We start from the raw sequence: 13,969 nt of genomic DNA, 5'->3' as shown, positions 1-13,969 counted from the left end.
GTGATTCCAAGTCCCAAGTGCTGCCAAAGAGATGACAGGTTCCAGGCACAGGTCAGAGATGGGCTCTGCACTAGAAAGAGATTTTATTCTTCTATGTAATTATTTAAGATTTCACATTAAAGCAGAACAGGGGCCTTCACCTCGTCAAGGTGTTCATTTTCCTGATCAGCTGCATCCTGAATCACGGGCTGTGCTGGGGGAGCTGAGGGGCTGCGAGGGAGGATAAGGCACGGGTGTGGATCCTACAAAGCTTCACTGATTCAGGAAAAACCTGCAGCCCTCCAGCCGTGGATAGGAGGGCAGGGTGGGCAGCACCTCTCCCCAGTCTGCAGAGCCTGGGCTGGGTGTGCCAGCCTTCCCTCCCTAGCGGAAGTAGTTGGGGCAGTCGTGGGCACTCAGGTTCCAGGCCTCGTCGAACGCCTGCACCACGGCTGGCAGCAGGGGACCCTCCTCGCTGTAGTTGAGGTTCTGCTCCAGCTGCTCCATGTTGGACATCCCAATGATCACTGCATCTCCAAGAGAACCCTGGGAACAGATGGGAGGTGTTGCTGATCCCAAAAGAAAGATCACTTCCCGAGCCACTGCGGGCCAAACAAAGCGTTTCTTTCCACTAAAGAACATCCAGAATTCAGCAACTGACACCAGAAGTTCTGCTCACTAGGCCAGGACATTCCCAAGGCACCCCAAATCCTTAGAAGCTGCCAAATCCTACTTTATGATGGGCTCCAGGAACATTTGGGGAACATCAGGAATTCTAAGCATTAGTTTCCTAGTCCAGTGAAAGGTGAGTCCTCTCCTTGCAGGGAAGCCAAGACCCCTAAAATCTTCCACTTGAAGCTGCCAGTTCTGACCACATGGGAAAAGGCAGAGCTGCCTCACTGCCACGGCCGGGCAGTCTGTACAGCAATATTCCCTTTGGAATGCCACAATCCCACAGGATTAAAAGACACCTACGCTGAAATTTCCCTGTTTGTGAGTGCTGGCAGCAGTGCCCAGTCAAGCTCTCACCTGCAGTTTGGAGTGGTTGTAGAGCCAGCGCAGTGCAGCAGACGTCAGGCTGGGTGCAGTGGAGCCATAAGCCTCTTTCAGAGCTTTTTCTACCAGTGCAATTCCCTCAAAATTGTGTTTTTTCCAGTACCTGCCAAAAAACCCCATTGTAATTGCCCTTGGGACCTCTAGTCAGTGGTACATCTATATTCCAATTAAAGGCTTTCAGGAAGCCTCACACAACTCTGTAGCCTCTGAGAACTTCTGCAGTCTCCCTTGGGAGCTGTGAGGAAGCTGAGCCTAAAAACCACCCTGCAGAGCTCAGTCACACACCACGGCCCCAACCACGTGTGCTGACATAACCCCAAGCTTTGGTCAATTCTGCTTCCTCTAAGCTGACTATTAGAGTGTTTTTTTCATGCAGCCATTTCTGCTTGTCTGTCAGCTCAGGACATACCTGTCCCTGTAAGCCTGAGCCCAGTCATTCCCAAAAAATCTCCCGGTGGGCTGGCGCGTGTCTTTGTCCTCATACTTGTACTTGCCGGTCAGCAGCCCCCCTGGGAGGGAAGGGAGCAGCAGCTTTGGGGATGGGCTGGCTCTGCAGAGCCCCCATTCCTCAGAGCTTTGTCCCAAGCCTTGTCCCTGTACCCTGTACCTGCCAGCGGGTTGTAGGCGTAGAAGCGCAGCCCGAAGTGCCTGAGGCAGGGGAACAGCTCGGCCTCCACCTGGCGCGTGGTCGCGTTGTACATTCCCTGCACGGGGTGGGAGACAGCCTCACACAGAGCTCAGGGCACAGCAGCTGCCTCTTCCCACCCTTCCCTGGCAACACCCATCCCAGAGAGCAGCCTCAGGTCATACAAGGTGATGATTTGCTTGGGAACAGACTCGCTGAAGGACTGCCAGTAACTGAAGTTCCATGGCAGGGGAGTCGCTGGCTCCAGCAATGAACACACTGAGCTGTTTCTGAGCAGTGACCTCGCTCAGCTTCCTGGACTTCCTCACTGGAAGGGTGCTCAGGCCTTGAAGGGGCTGCCCAGGGAGGTGTTGGAGTCCCCATCCCTGGAGCTGTCAAAGGAAGGCCTGGACGTGGCACTCAGAGCTCTGGGCTGGGTGACAAGGTGGGCACTGGGCACAGCTGGGACTGGAGGTCTTTTCCAACCTCAATGAGTCTGTGACTTCCCAGACTAACTGCAGCAGATTCCTTCTGTGTTTATGTGGCACACTGGGGCTGGTCCTAGATTTGGGGAGCCCAAATCCAAGCTTCCCCCCTCCCTCACCTGGTACACAGTTGGCATCACCCAGTTGTTGTACTTGCAGATGGTGCAGATTTCTGCCACCTCCCACGCGGCGTAGTTTGACAGGCCAAGCTCTTTAAACTTCCCCTGCAGAGGAATAAAAGGGAATTCACTTCCAGTGTTTCAAAGTTCATCTGGACCCAGACAGCACAAGATGGGTAGAGTGAAAAGGACAGTCACCAAATTTTAGTCCAGAAGGGTTAATTCCTGTCCACCTTTTCTGACAGACTATGAATTATTAAGACATGACAAAAATATTCTGTTCATTTGGAATTCACACCTTCTAGTTTAAATGATATAACCAGGTAAACGAAACTCAGGAATTCCTTACCCATTACCAGCACTAATCTTAACCCAGACTGTTAACAGGGCTGGAAGCAAAGTCCAGATGTTCCAAGAGCTCTTGGGAACAAAGTGCACCACGTGAGCACACAAAGAGCAGTGGCTGCTCAGCTCTGCCCTGGGCTCTGTCTCCGCAGAGCTGCACAAACCCAGTGCTGCAGATGGGCACAACAAGCAGCCCTGGTTTAAACAAAGCAGTGGGAAGGAGGGAATCAAGGACTGCCCAGGCTTGGACTCTGCACTTCACCTCTTTGTGCAGCTCGTTGCAGGCACGCAGGGTTTCCTCCACCGGGGTGCCGTGGTCAGGAGCGTGGAGGTAGAAGAGCTCCACACTCGTCCTCTGCAGCCTCTCCAGGGACGTGTCCAGCTGGGAGCGCACACTCTCCGGCTTCAGCGTCTTCCCATCCCACGGGTTGGCCTTGGTGGCCAGTTCCACTGGCAGAGAGAGGAGGAATGAGCAATGATGTTTCCACCTTGAGGAGGGGAGTGGGGACAAGTGATATAAGTGTTTGAGGTGTTTCAGGGAAGGTGCCTTTGCTCAGGAATCCCATCAGCCTGGCAGAGGGGGCTCTTCTGTGCAGGGACTGAGGGTCTGCCCCAGGCAGGGGGGGTCTGCTCCTCAAGGTTTTGGGATTCAGCACTAGCACGGGGGTCCCTTCCCCTCAGGCATGGCATCAGCAGGGAAAACTCTTGTCCTAAGGGGATGGGCCTGGGGCAAGTCCATTTTCCTTGAGGAGGGAGTCATCCTGGCAGAGAAGATCCCTGTCCTCAGGGAATGGACTCTGGGGACCGCCCTTGTCCCTGGGAACGGCCTCAGACTGGCAGGGATGACCCCTCTCTTTCTCCTTCCCCAGGGAAGTGCCATCTCCTCAGGGAGGCAATAGCCTAACAGGGAAGACCCTGCTCCTCGGGGAACGAGTCCTGGGCAAGTCTTGCTTCCTCAAGGACAGTGTCAGCCTGGCAGAAGAGCTGAGCCCCTCTCCTCAGGGACGACCTTCCTCAAGGGAGGACCCTCTCCTCAGGGCACAGCTCCCAGCAAGTCCCCTCTCCTCAGGGCAATCCCTGCTCAGGAAAGACCCCTCTCCTCACAGAAGGAGTCCAGGCCAAGTCCCTTCTCCTCAAGGACAGTGTCAGCCTGGCAGAAGAGCTGAGCCCCTCTCCCCAGGGACGACCCTGCTCAAGGGAGGATCCTCTCCTCAGGGCACGGTTCCCAGCATTTCTCTCCTCGGGGAAATCCCTTCTCCTCAGGAAAGACTCCTCTCCTCACAGAAGGAGTCCAGGCCAAGTCCCTTCTCCTCAAGGACAGTGTCAGCCTGGCAAAGCGGCCCCTTCTCCTTAGGGCAGCCCCTCTCCCCCGAGGGCAGCCCGCCCTCCGCCGCCCTACCGGGCTCGGTGCCGCCGGCCAGCAGCGCGCCCAGGATGCGCTCGGACTCGCCGTTCGCGTACATGAAGGCGGTGTCGACGAGGCGGTATCGGCGGCGCAGGAAGGCGCGGAGCAGCTCGGCACTCGCCTCGGGCCCGGCTCGCCGGCCCATCTCCATAGCGCCCAGCACCACGGCGGGCCGGGCCCCGCCGCCCGCCACCGCCGCCATCGCCGCCCGCGCCGCCATCGCGCCTGCGCGGCCCCGCCCCGCCCGGCCCCTCACACGGCGGGGCCGAGCCCGGGCACACCGAGCTCGGGAAAAAACAGCGACTTCGGGAAAGGCAGGGCTGGGAGCCCGCGGGGAGCGGGGGGAAAAGCAGCGACTCTGTGAAAAGGCTCGCTGATTTCACGCCGTGAAAAACTCCCGGTGTCCGGCAACTTCCCGAGAAAGCGGCAGAGGAGCGGCGGGTTTGGGACAGCGTTAAAGAAAACCCGGCAGGGTTTGAGAGAGCAGCGAAAGAAACTGGGCAGGGTCTGGGACAGCGGCGAAGGAAACCCGGCGGGTGTCTGAGGAGTTGTGGATTCGCAAAGAAAAACGGCCCAAGTTTCAAAAAGAGCGGGTTTTCAAGGAAAAGTACAGTTCCGAACCGCGTCGGTGAGGAGGCGAGTGCCGGGTGCTGCGAGGACAGGTTGGGTTGATTTCGACTTCTTTTATTTATTCTCCCCACACTTTTTTTTCACTGTTCCTTTTTTTCTGCTTCTTTTTTTTTTTTTTTTTCTTTCCCGCTTCCATTTCCTTTTTTCTTTTTTTTTTTTTTATTTTTTTTCCCTTCCCCCTTCTTTTCCTCCTTTTTCCCCCTTCTCTTTCTTCTTTCTTTCTTCTTCTTCTTCTTCTTTCATTTCTTCTGTTTCTCTTTTGAGGCCAGACGCTGCCAGGCTGGCAGCAAACCCAATAAAAGTGAATTATCCACTAACGATGCATTTTTGCAACATGAGCCAGTACCCGGAACATCCCCAGACCTGTCCCTCCCACAGATCTTTCGTTCCCCATTGTTATTAAATTTTCTCTGTGTTATTCCGGCAGTTCCATGGCTGCGCGGCGCTGGAGGGGTGTCCCCTCTGGGAATGTCTCTGATTGTCCCAACGGCTCCCGCTGGATCATGGATGTGTTCCATGAGTGTGCCCAGGACAGCCGGGATGTCGCCAGCATCGTCCTGGGGCTGGGCTCCATCGGCTGCTTCATCGCCGCAGCCTTCCCGTGAGTACCGCTCCCGAATCCCCGAGGTGCCGCTCCCGAATCCCCGAGTACCGCTCCAGAATCCCCGAGTACCGCTCCCGAATCCCCGAGTACCGCTCCCGAATCCCCGAGGTGCTGCTCCCGAATCCCCGGGGACCGCTCCCAAATCCCTGAGTACCACTCCCGAATTTATGGGGACCACTCCCGAATTTCTGGGGACCGCTCTTAAATCCCTGGGTAAGGCTCCCTAATCCCCTGGGTACCGCTCCCAAATCCCTGGGTATCACTCCCGAATTTATGGGGTCCGCTCCCGAATCCCTGAGTATCACTCCCGAATTTATGGGGACCGCTCCCAAATCCCAGAGAGCCGCTCCCGAATCCCTGAGTACTGCTCCGGAATTTCTGGGGGCCCCTCTCAAATCCCTGGATAAAGCTCCCGAACCCCCGGGGACCGTTCCAGAATCCCTGGAGACTGCTCCCGAATTTATGTGGACCGCTCCCAAATCCCTGGGTATGGCTCCCAAATTCCAGGGTACCGCTCCCAAATCCCCGAGGCTGCCCCCTCATCCCGGGCAGCCCTTCCCGCGGGATGGCAGACACCCTCTGGCAAGCACAAGGTGCCAGAATCATCAAATCCCCGCGGCACAAGCAGCGAGGGCTCGGCAGGGTGAGGGGAGCGGGCAGCGCAGCCCCAGAGCCCGGTGGTGGCCGCGGTGTTGTTGCCGCGGTGTTGTTGCCGTGCTCGCCAGCCGGGAATGTCCCACGTCAGGCACGTGCAGGCCCGGCAGGACAGGTCACACTGCAGAAGGAATGTCCCGTCCCCAGGAGCCCTGGGGTACTTGGAAGTGCTGACACAGGGGTGGCAGAGAGGCACATGAGGAGTCACGGCTCTTTCGCAACCGGAGGGGAGGATCCTGCAGCTGGGATCATCCCCCCCTCCCTGGGATCATCCTCCTGCTCCTCCCACAGGGCACTCGGTGAGGCCGGTGGGGCTCAGGAGTTCTGCCTGGGGCCAGGGGAGCGTGGGGCCTTGCTTTTCCTCCCGTGGCTGCTTTGGGACCCACAGAATGCTGGGGATGGCTCCCAGGTAGCGCTGAAGGTGCTGAGGTGATGTTTGCTCCCCTGCCCAATGCCCTGCAGGCAGTTCTACCAGGCCTGCAGAACAGGCATCATGGACCAGGCTCTCTCCATCTATTTCCTGCTGGGATGGCTGGGCGGAGACCTCCTCAACCTCATCGGCTCCTTCCTGGCTGATCAGCTGCCCCTGCAGGTACCGGGCCCCAGCTCCAGGGAGGAGGGAGGGGCTGGCAGCTGCTTTATCCAGCACTGGGAGCCCGAGAGCCAAACTGCCTGGGATGCTCCCTCTTTGCCCCCTAGAAATCCTCCCCTCTCCCATCCTGGGATTGCTCCCTTTTCCCCTTGGGTGTGGTCCATTCTCTCCCAGGGATGCTCCCTCCATCCTCCCCGGGGATGCTCCCTCCATCCTACCTGGGGATGCTCCCTTCTTCCCCTCTTGGTGTTTTCCCTTCTCTCCCAGGGATGCTCCCTTCTTCACCCTGGAGTTACTCCCCTCCCTCCCTCTGGGGCTGTTCCCTTCTCCACCCCAGGACACCCTTCTCTCCCAGGGCTGCTCCCTTCACCCCAGGACACTCCCCTCTCCCCCAGGGACCCTGGGAGGGCAGGGAGCAGCCCTGTGGGAGCCCCCCAGGTCCCCATGGGTGTCCCCAGCATTCCCCTCCCCACAGGTGTACACAGCCATTTACTACGTGCTGGCAGACCTGGCCATGCTCTCCCTCTACTGCTACTACCGGGTGAAGAACGGGGGCAGAGCCTGTGAGTTGGGGCACGGGGGGGCCTCTGCTGCCCTGGGCACTGGGAGCAGAGAGGGGGGGATTCCAGGGCACTCTGGGACCCAGGGAGATTCCAGGCATTGTTAGTAGATGATTCCTCTTGTTGCTTGCTGGGTTGGTGGTTTGGTTTTGGTTTTTTTTCCCTTGGATAATTTGAGCCCCTAGGAGAGCCAAAGCCAACAAACAGCTACAGGCTGGGCCTGGGGCTTCTGCAGGCCCTGCAACCCCCACCCCCCCACGGTGTCCAGGCTGAAAACAACCCCCCCATGAGCCTCAGGGGGCACAGAAACAAATAAATATCCCACAGTTACGTGGTGACTCCACCTCAGAGCTGGGACTCGCAGAACTCCTGACTCAGGCAGTGCTGCAAGGGAAAGGGGGAAGTTTTCCCGCTGTCTTGGGGCCAAAACTTGACAGGGAAGTTCCTGTCTGTCCAACTGGAGTGAAAAGGGAACCTGAGCAGTTCTTGCAGGGTTTAAACAGACAGAGAAAACAGAAAATCCCCTTTCCAGCACTGCTGAACCCCAAACAGGCTCCTTGGGACTGGGGTGATTGTTTAACTTAGACATGTAAAGTTATTGCCAATTGGTATTTGACCCATCAGATCCATGGTTTTGTTAAGTTGGAGAGCTTGCTTACTGAATATGATCACTAAAAATTACTGAAAAATAGTAAATTACTACTAACAAATAAGCCACAGCAGGGCTTGCTCTGGCAGGGATTTGAGAGCAACTTAAGACACTGAAATCTTCTAGTGGGGATGATTCTATAGAGCCCTGAACCCAAAGAAACCAAGATAGGAGCAGTTTCCTCCCTGATAAGGCACAAATTGGGCACATCAGTGGCAGATAAATCACAGCAGCCACTGCCCCATCCCTTGGTGAGATAAGGGACAGTTCAGAGGTTGCTCAGTGCCTTGGTGAGATAAGGGGGAGCTTGGAGGTTTCTTCAGCCCAGAGGGTCCTGGCGGCCCCGGGGCTGTTGGGGTTGCTGGGCTCTTCCTGATCAGGCTCTGTCTGCCTCTCTGCAGTCCCTGCTCCCATCAATGCAGCCTTTGTGTTCCTCTCCGTGGGGTCCCTGTCCAGCCTCTCCCTCCTGGGCAGTGCCAGCACTGAGGCTCCAGGGGCTTTCAAAGGGAGGTCTCTGCTGTCAGCTCCAGGGGATGAGCTTGGACCAAAGGTGAGCCAGTTCCTAAATCTGGGAGATGGGAGTGAGCTCTGGGTGGGGATGCCCTGCTGGATGCTGTGATCCCAAAAATCCACCCTGGACCCCACCACGTGTTCTGGGGTTAGGGGCTGTTCCCAAATTGTTCTCCAGGAGACTGTTAGAGTCTAGGAAGATGGCACTGGAGAGTGAACTTTTTCAAAGATTCTTCCAAAATTCAGGAACAGTTTGCTGCAGGATTTCAGACATTTCAGGGCATTTTCACTTCACATTTCAAGCACTTCTATGGCTCTGCTCAAGAGTCAGCAAACCTCACATTTCCCACATCTCTGTTTGCAAACAGACTTTTATCTCAGGTAGCTGAATAGGATGGACAAAAAATGTGGTTCCTGTGTTCAGGGAATTTGTAAGACTTCTCCCCTTTAATTCTTTTTCCAATTATCCACATTTATATATATTACTGAAAATCAAAGCAAGAAAGTGCAGCAAGGTAACTCAGTTGGCTGAACTGAAAGTAGGTTTGTAGAACAGTTTTGCTCTGGCAATAGAAAAGGACCTCTGAGCAAAGTAAACCCAGTTCCCGTTATAACAGCCTGAGTGGGTATTTTCCCGTGGCAAGGTGAAATGTTAATTACCAGCTGTAATTATCAGCGGGCTGTCAGAGGAGGGCAGCGGGCGCACGCGGGGTGGGTGTGGCCGTGCTGGGGCTCTGAGCACGGGGGCTGGCCCTGTCCCCGCCCCTGCCTTGCAGCCGTTCTCCAGGACCGAAATCATTGGATTTGCCATCGGCTCCGTGTCCTCCGTGCTCTACCTGTGCTCCCGGGTGCCCCAGATCTGCACCAACGTGAGTGCCCAGCCTGGCACCCCGGGGCTCCTCAGCTGGCACTCCCTGGGGGCTGGGGAGTCTCCTTTTCTCCTTTCTCCCCTGGAGGGTTCTCCTTTCTCCCTGGGGGAGCTTCTCCTTTTTCCTCTCTGCTCAGAGGTCCCAGGCCCCATCTCTGATCATTCCATAAGGGACAACTTCTCTGTATTTATTTTTCTCCCCTCCCTTTAACCTACCAATATTTTCAGGGTGGGGCTTTCATTTTATCTAATTTACAAGCCAAAGGGGAACTAAAAGACTCCCAGCACTGAGTCACCACTTCTCTTTCTTAATGTTGGGGGTGAGCATGATTAATATCATGATTAAATTAATAGTTGTGGAGAGATTTAGGAGAGCTGCACCCAAGCTCCTCTCCTCTCCCTCTTTTCCCAGTACAAGAGGAAATCCACCAGTGGGGTCTCCTACTCTCTCTTTGCCCTGGTGATGCTGGGGAATTCCCTGTATGGGCTCAGTGTCCTCCTGAAGAACCCGGAGCCAGGCCAGGCCCAAGGTGACTACATCCTGCACCACCTGCCCTGGCTGGTGGGCAGCCTGGGAGTGCTGGCCCTGGACGTGGCTGTATCCTTTCCCCAGGGCTGGGATCCATCCTGCCAGGGCTGGGAGGGCTGGCAGGAGGGTGGGGTGCTGGGGGATCTGTGCTGCTGCTCTGGCTGGGAAAGGCTCAGCCCCTGCTTTGCACTGAGCTCCCTGTCCTGCTCCCACCTCTCCTGGCACAATCTCGGGGTGCTGACCCCCAGTGCATGCCCAGCTCCCCCTGTGAGTGTGCAGAGCCTTGACCTCTCCCCAGATCTCCTTCCAGTTCCTGGCCTACAGGAAAGGACGGCCTGGCAGCCTCGAGGAGAGGGATGCTCTCCTGGGGGAGCCAGATGAGAGCCCCGAGAGCTGACAGAGGGACCTGCCCTGCAGGGAGAGGAGGAGGAGGAGGAGGAGGATGCACATGAGCAAGGTGGCCTTAGGGCTGGCCACACCAGCCCCTCCATCCTGGTGGCTCCTGGCAGAAGAGGCCCTGAGCCCATGGGTGACACGTTGTGCTGCCAAGGCAGTGGCAGAGGATGCTGCTGGGACACCTGGTGCCTCTTTGATACCAATGATGCTTTCAGGATCAAAGGGAATTTTTGGATACCTCAGCTGCTCTTCGCTGCTCCGGTGCCCCACAGCTGAGCCTGGTCACTGCTGTGTCTGCCCAGGGTGATCTGGAACTTCCTTGGTGCTGAAAAACGTGGGGAGAGCCTGAGTGGGGAGGGCACAGGGAGACTGACCTGCCACAGACACAACCCTGTGGCCTCACAGCTCCTTCAGGGGACACACAGGGCTGGATCCAGTGGGGAAGGAGCAGCAGAACCCAAGTGTTCAGTCCACACCTGTTTTAATTAGCATGGCTCACCCATCTATAAAACACATCTTTCCCCACCTGCCTCCCTTGGTTTCATTTTGCTGCTTTACTTGGCAGCTCCTGCCTCTTTCCTAATGAGTCTCACAATCCCATTCCCTGATTTCTTGGTTTTTTTGCCTCACCCATGTTTTAATTGCATGGATTCCTTGGGGAAGTTGCTCCATTGCTGTTCCCCAGCAGAAGAGCAGAGCTGCTCACTCTGGTTTTCAGTTCCTGCCCCCTATCCTTAATGAATTTATCCTCATTCTGACAAATTTATCTTCAATCTGACACATTTATCCTCAGTCTGATGATTTTATCCTCAGTCTGATGATTTTATCTTTAACCTGTTGAGTTTATCTGCAACACTGATGAGTTTATCTGCAACACTGATGAGTTTATCCCCCTCTGGGGCCCTGAGCTCAGCACAGTGCTCCTCCAGCAGGGAAGGTCAGGAAGCAGGGCTGGGCTGGGAGGAGCTGTGTCCCCAGCAGGACAGAGTGGAGCTGGAGCCAGGCTCCCTCCGTGGGCTGAGCTCTTCCTGCTGGGGATGAGCAGCTCAGTGTCCCTGGGAAAATGAGGAACCAAAGCTTGGAGACCCTTCAGGAAAATGATCACAGCTTGGCCTTGTGAAAACAAGAGCTTTCCTTTTCCTGCAGTTCCTGTCAGCTCTTCTTTGCTTCCCTTTCCCCTCTCCAGTTCCCTTCCTGATACCCAACATTGTGTCCCTTTTGGCTTTATCATTAATTTATGATTCCTCAGCCAGTCCATGGCATTTGTCCTTCCCAAGGAAGTTACTCTGCTTTGTCCTCACACTGAGGACACCAATCCATGGATCTCACATTAAATGGGATTCCAAGTGCTCAGTGCCCCCCAAGCTGCAGCACCAGGTTCATGGAAACACAAACTGGGCCAGGTCTTGGACTGACCCAGCTGTCTTCAGAAAGGAAATGTAGCTTTCAGTCTCTCTGAGCCACCTGAACCAAGTAAGTTTTTACTGGGTTAATTCACAGCTCCTGGGGATGAGCTTGGACCAAAGGTGAGCCAGTTCCTGAATCTGGGAGATGGGAGAGAGCTCTGGGTGGGGATGCCCTGCTGGATGCTGTGATCCCAAAATCCACCCTGGACCCCACCACGTGTTCTGGGGTTAGGGGCTGTTCCCAAATTGTTCTCCAGGAGACTGTTAGAGTCTAGGAAGATGGCACAGGAGAGTGAACTTTTTCAAAGATTCCTCCAAAATTCAGGAACAGTTTGCTGCAGGATTTCAGACATTTCAGGGCATTTTCACTTCAAACTTCAAGCACTTCTTTGGCTCTGCTCAAGAGTCAGCAAACCTCACATTTCCTACATCTCTGTTTGCAAACAGACTTTTATCTCAGGTAGCTGAATAGGATGGACCAAAAATGTGGTTCCTGTGTTCAGGAAATTTGTAAGACTTCTCCCCTTTAATTCTTTTTCCAATTATCCACATTTATATATATTACTGAAAATCAAAGCAAGAAAGTGCAGCAAGGTAACTCAGTTGGCTGAACTGAAAGTAGGTTTGCAGAATAGTTTTGCTCTGGCCATAAAAAAAAATTCACAATTCTGCCCCTCCAGATTCACAGGCAAAGGGGCTGCTCAGCTCATCCTGCAGCAGCAGCATTTCCTGTCCTGTAGGACATTTCATATCCTGTTTTAATCCAAACCATGAGCCAATCTCTCATCTCTGCCACTCACAACACTGAATCATTGTCACATATGGAGTTTTCCTAAAGCTGGACAAAGAACCTCTGCCATAAGGAGGAAAGAGTGTGTGTATAAATATTTCTATATATAAATGTATCACAGAGTCTGTCCCCACAGTGCACCTGAAGCAGGGTTAGGTTCAAAGCTGATTTCCTCTGACTTTCCCTGGGCTGGGCAGGATGGAGCAAGGGCAGCAGCTGCACCCAGAGCTCACCCCCCCAGCCAGCTCAGGGTGCCTGGGATTCCTGAGGCTCTCCCTGAGTTCCCATCCCTCCCAGGCACTGCTGCAGTCCTGTCCCTCTGTTCAGGATCTTGCAGAGGCAAATGTTAAAGCAGAAGAGGCCAAGCAGGAACAACCCTCCCTGAGGGAGAGGGTAACTGGGAACCTCAGCAGGAGTCTCTGTCACAGAAACATCTCCAGCTTCAGGAAAGGTTCGTGTTGGGACAGAACTGACAAATCCCAGTGTTCCCTGGGGGATCCCAGCCCTTCCCACCCCGTGTCCCACAGGAGCTGCTGCAGGCTCTGGGTGAGCCCTGGCCACGTGCAGGAGTCTGGTGGGCACAGGTCACGGTACAAAAGCAAATTGCAGCACATTAATTAATCCCTGTTAATGCCAACAGCCCCCACTGGCAGAGGCTCACACAGGGCAGCTCCCAGAGCCAGGAGCAGCCCAGCAGATCTTTCTGTGCTTCCCCAGCATTGGGTTTGGTACAACCACAGCCTGCAGCAGGCAGGGAACCCAAAGCTGTGCCAGGTCCCTCTGCCCCCCAAGGGCTCAGGAGGGGACGGTGGGGGAGGTCCCAGTGACACAGGGAGGAGCTTTGGGGTCAGCAGGGATGGGTGGGAGGAAGCAGCCACCCCAGCACAGCCCCTCTGCCCAGGGCTAAACACAGGAGCCCCCAGGCTGCTTCCAGCACAGCTGGACAGACCCCTCTCCCCTGGGCACACCTGCATGGGCATGTGCTGGGTGCCTGGAGCACCAATCCCAGCACCTTGGAAGGGCAGCAGAATGAACAACCCAGGGCCAAAGAGCAGAGGGACATCACAGCCCCTTCCAGACAAACATTTCTGGATGTGGGACAAAAAACAAACCCCAAGTAACCCTGCAAGGAAGGAAGGAGAAACAAGGAGGACACGATCACACAAACATCTTCCTGGGATTTTTTTTTTGTTGCTTTTATTATTTTAGTCTTTTTTTTTCCTTTTCTTTTTTTTCCATTTTTTAGTATGGAGGCTCAAGTATCAGATGTAGATTCAATTTAAGCTTTACAAAAAAAAACAAAAAATCAAAACAAAAACCCCTTTTGCATTCCATAAAAATTGACAGAAAAGCGCCTTGGAACCAGGCTATAGAAGAGCAGAACTTTCAGCAGGTCTTGAAATCACCATCTCCTGCACATCTGGGTTACTCAGTATTGTACAACCCCCAGGAACACCCTCTCTTCCCTCCCTCCCTCCAGCCAGCCCCTGTGCCCAGCCCCCAAACATACGTGGAATAGATTATTTTTCTTTTTTTTTTTTGTTTTTCCAGTTCTTCCTCTTTCACACACCACAGTATTTAATAAATTTTTGTTTTACATTTTTTACACCAATGTAACAAAAGGCAGGAGGGGTGAGGGAGGAAAAGACAAACAATGATCTGTGGTGATGCATATAAATGGGGGAGGGTGGGAAAAGGGGGAGGAGAAAAAAAATAATACATGGACTTCTACAGGAACATAGCCTAAGGTCTCAATAGTAAAATGTG

General features: G+C 54.5%; 2 protein-coding genes across 3 annotated transcripts; one reads left to right on the top strand and one right to left on the bottom strand.

Annotated features, from left to right (window-relative positions):
* Nucleotides 1-52: 52 nt before the first annotated feature.
* On the bottom strand, nucleotides 53-4,259 carry AKR7A2 (aldo-keto reductase family 7 member A2). The gene is made up of 7 exons (XM_054647693.2): nucleotides 4,009-4,259; nucleotides 2,872-3,059; nucleotides 2,265-2,369; nucleotides 1,643-1,739; nucleotides 1,445-1,544; nucleotides 1,009-1,138; nucleotides 53-525 (listed from the first exon to the last, which is right to left on the bottom strand). The coding sequence occupies exons 1-7, from the start codon at nucleotides 4,232-4,234 to the stop codon at nucleotides 364-366; spliced, it is 1,008 nt and encodes a 335-aa protein (XP_054503668.1). The 5' UTR covers nucleotides 4,235-4,259; the 3' UTR covers nucleotides 53-363.
* Nucleotides 4,260-4,268: 9 nt separating this feature from the next.
* Nucleotides 4,269-13,542, top strand: SLC66A1 (solute carrier family 66 member 1). 2 transcript variants are annotated; one of them, XM_054647862.2, is made up of 8 exons: nucleotides 4,269-4,676; nucleotides 5,072-5,245; nucleotides 6,365-6,494; nucleotides 6,970-7,057; nucleotides 8,105-8,253; nucleotides 8,990-9,082; nucleotides 9,494-9,679; nucleotides 9,909-13,542. In XM_054647862.2, exons 2-8 carry the CDS (start codon nucleotides 5,076-5,078, stop codon nucleotides 10,005-10,007), a joined length of 915 nt encoding a protein of 304 aa, XP_054503837.2. In that variant the 5' UTR covers nucleotides 4,269-4,676; nucleotides 5,072-5,075; the 3' UTR covers nucleotides 10,008-13,542. The 2 variants fall into 2 exon arrangements, with proteins under 2 accessions (XP_054503837.2, XP_077046465.1); XM_077190350.1 differs by lacking the exons at nucleotides 4,269-4,676; nucleotides 5,072-5,245 and adding an exon at nucleotides 5,889-6,201.
* Nucleotides 13,543-13,969: the final 427 nt, after the last annotated feature.

The sequence above is a fragment of the Agelaius phoeniceus genome, chromosome 24 (assembly GCF_051311805.1).
Source record: "Agelaius phoeniceus isolate bAgePho1 chromosome 24, bAgePho1.hap1, whole genome shotgun sequence".
NCBI lineage: Eukaryota > Metazoa > Chordata > Aves > Passeriformes > Icteridae > Agelaius > Agelaius phoeniceus.
This window is presented reverse-complemented; position numbering and strand designations above follow the sequence as displayed.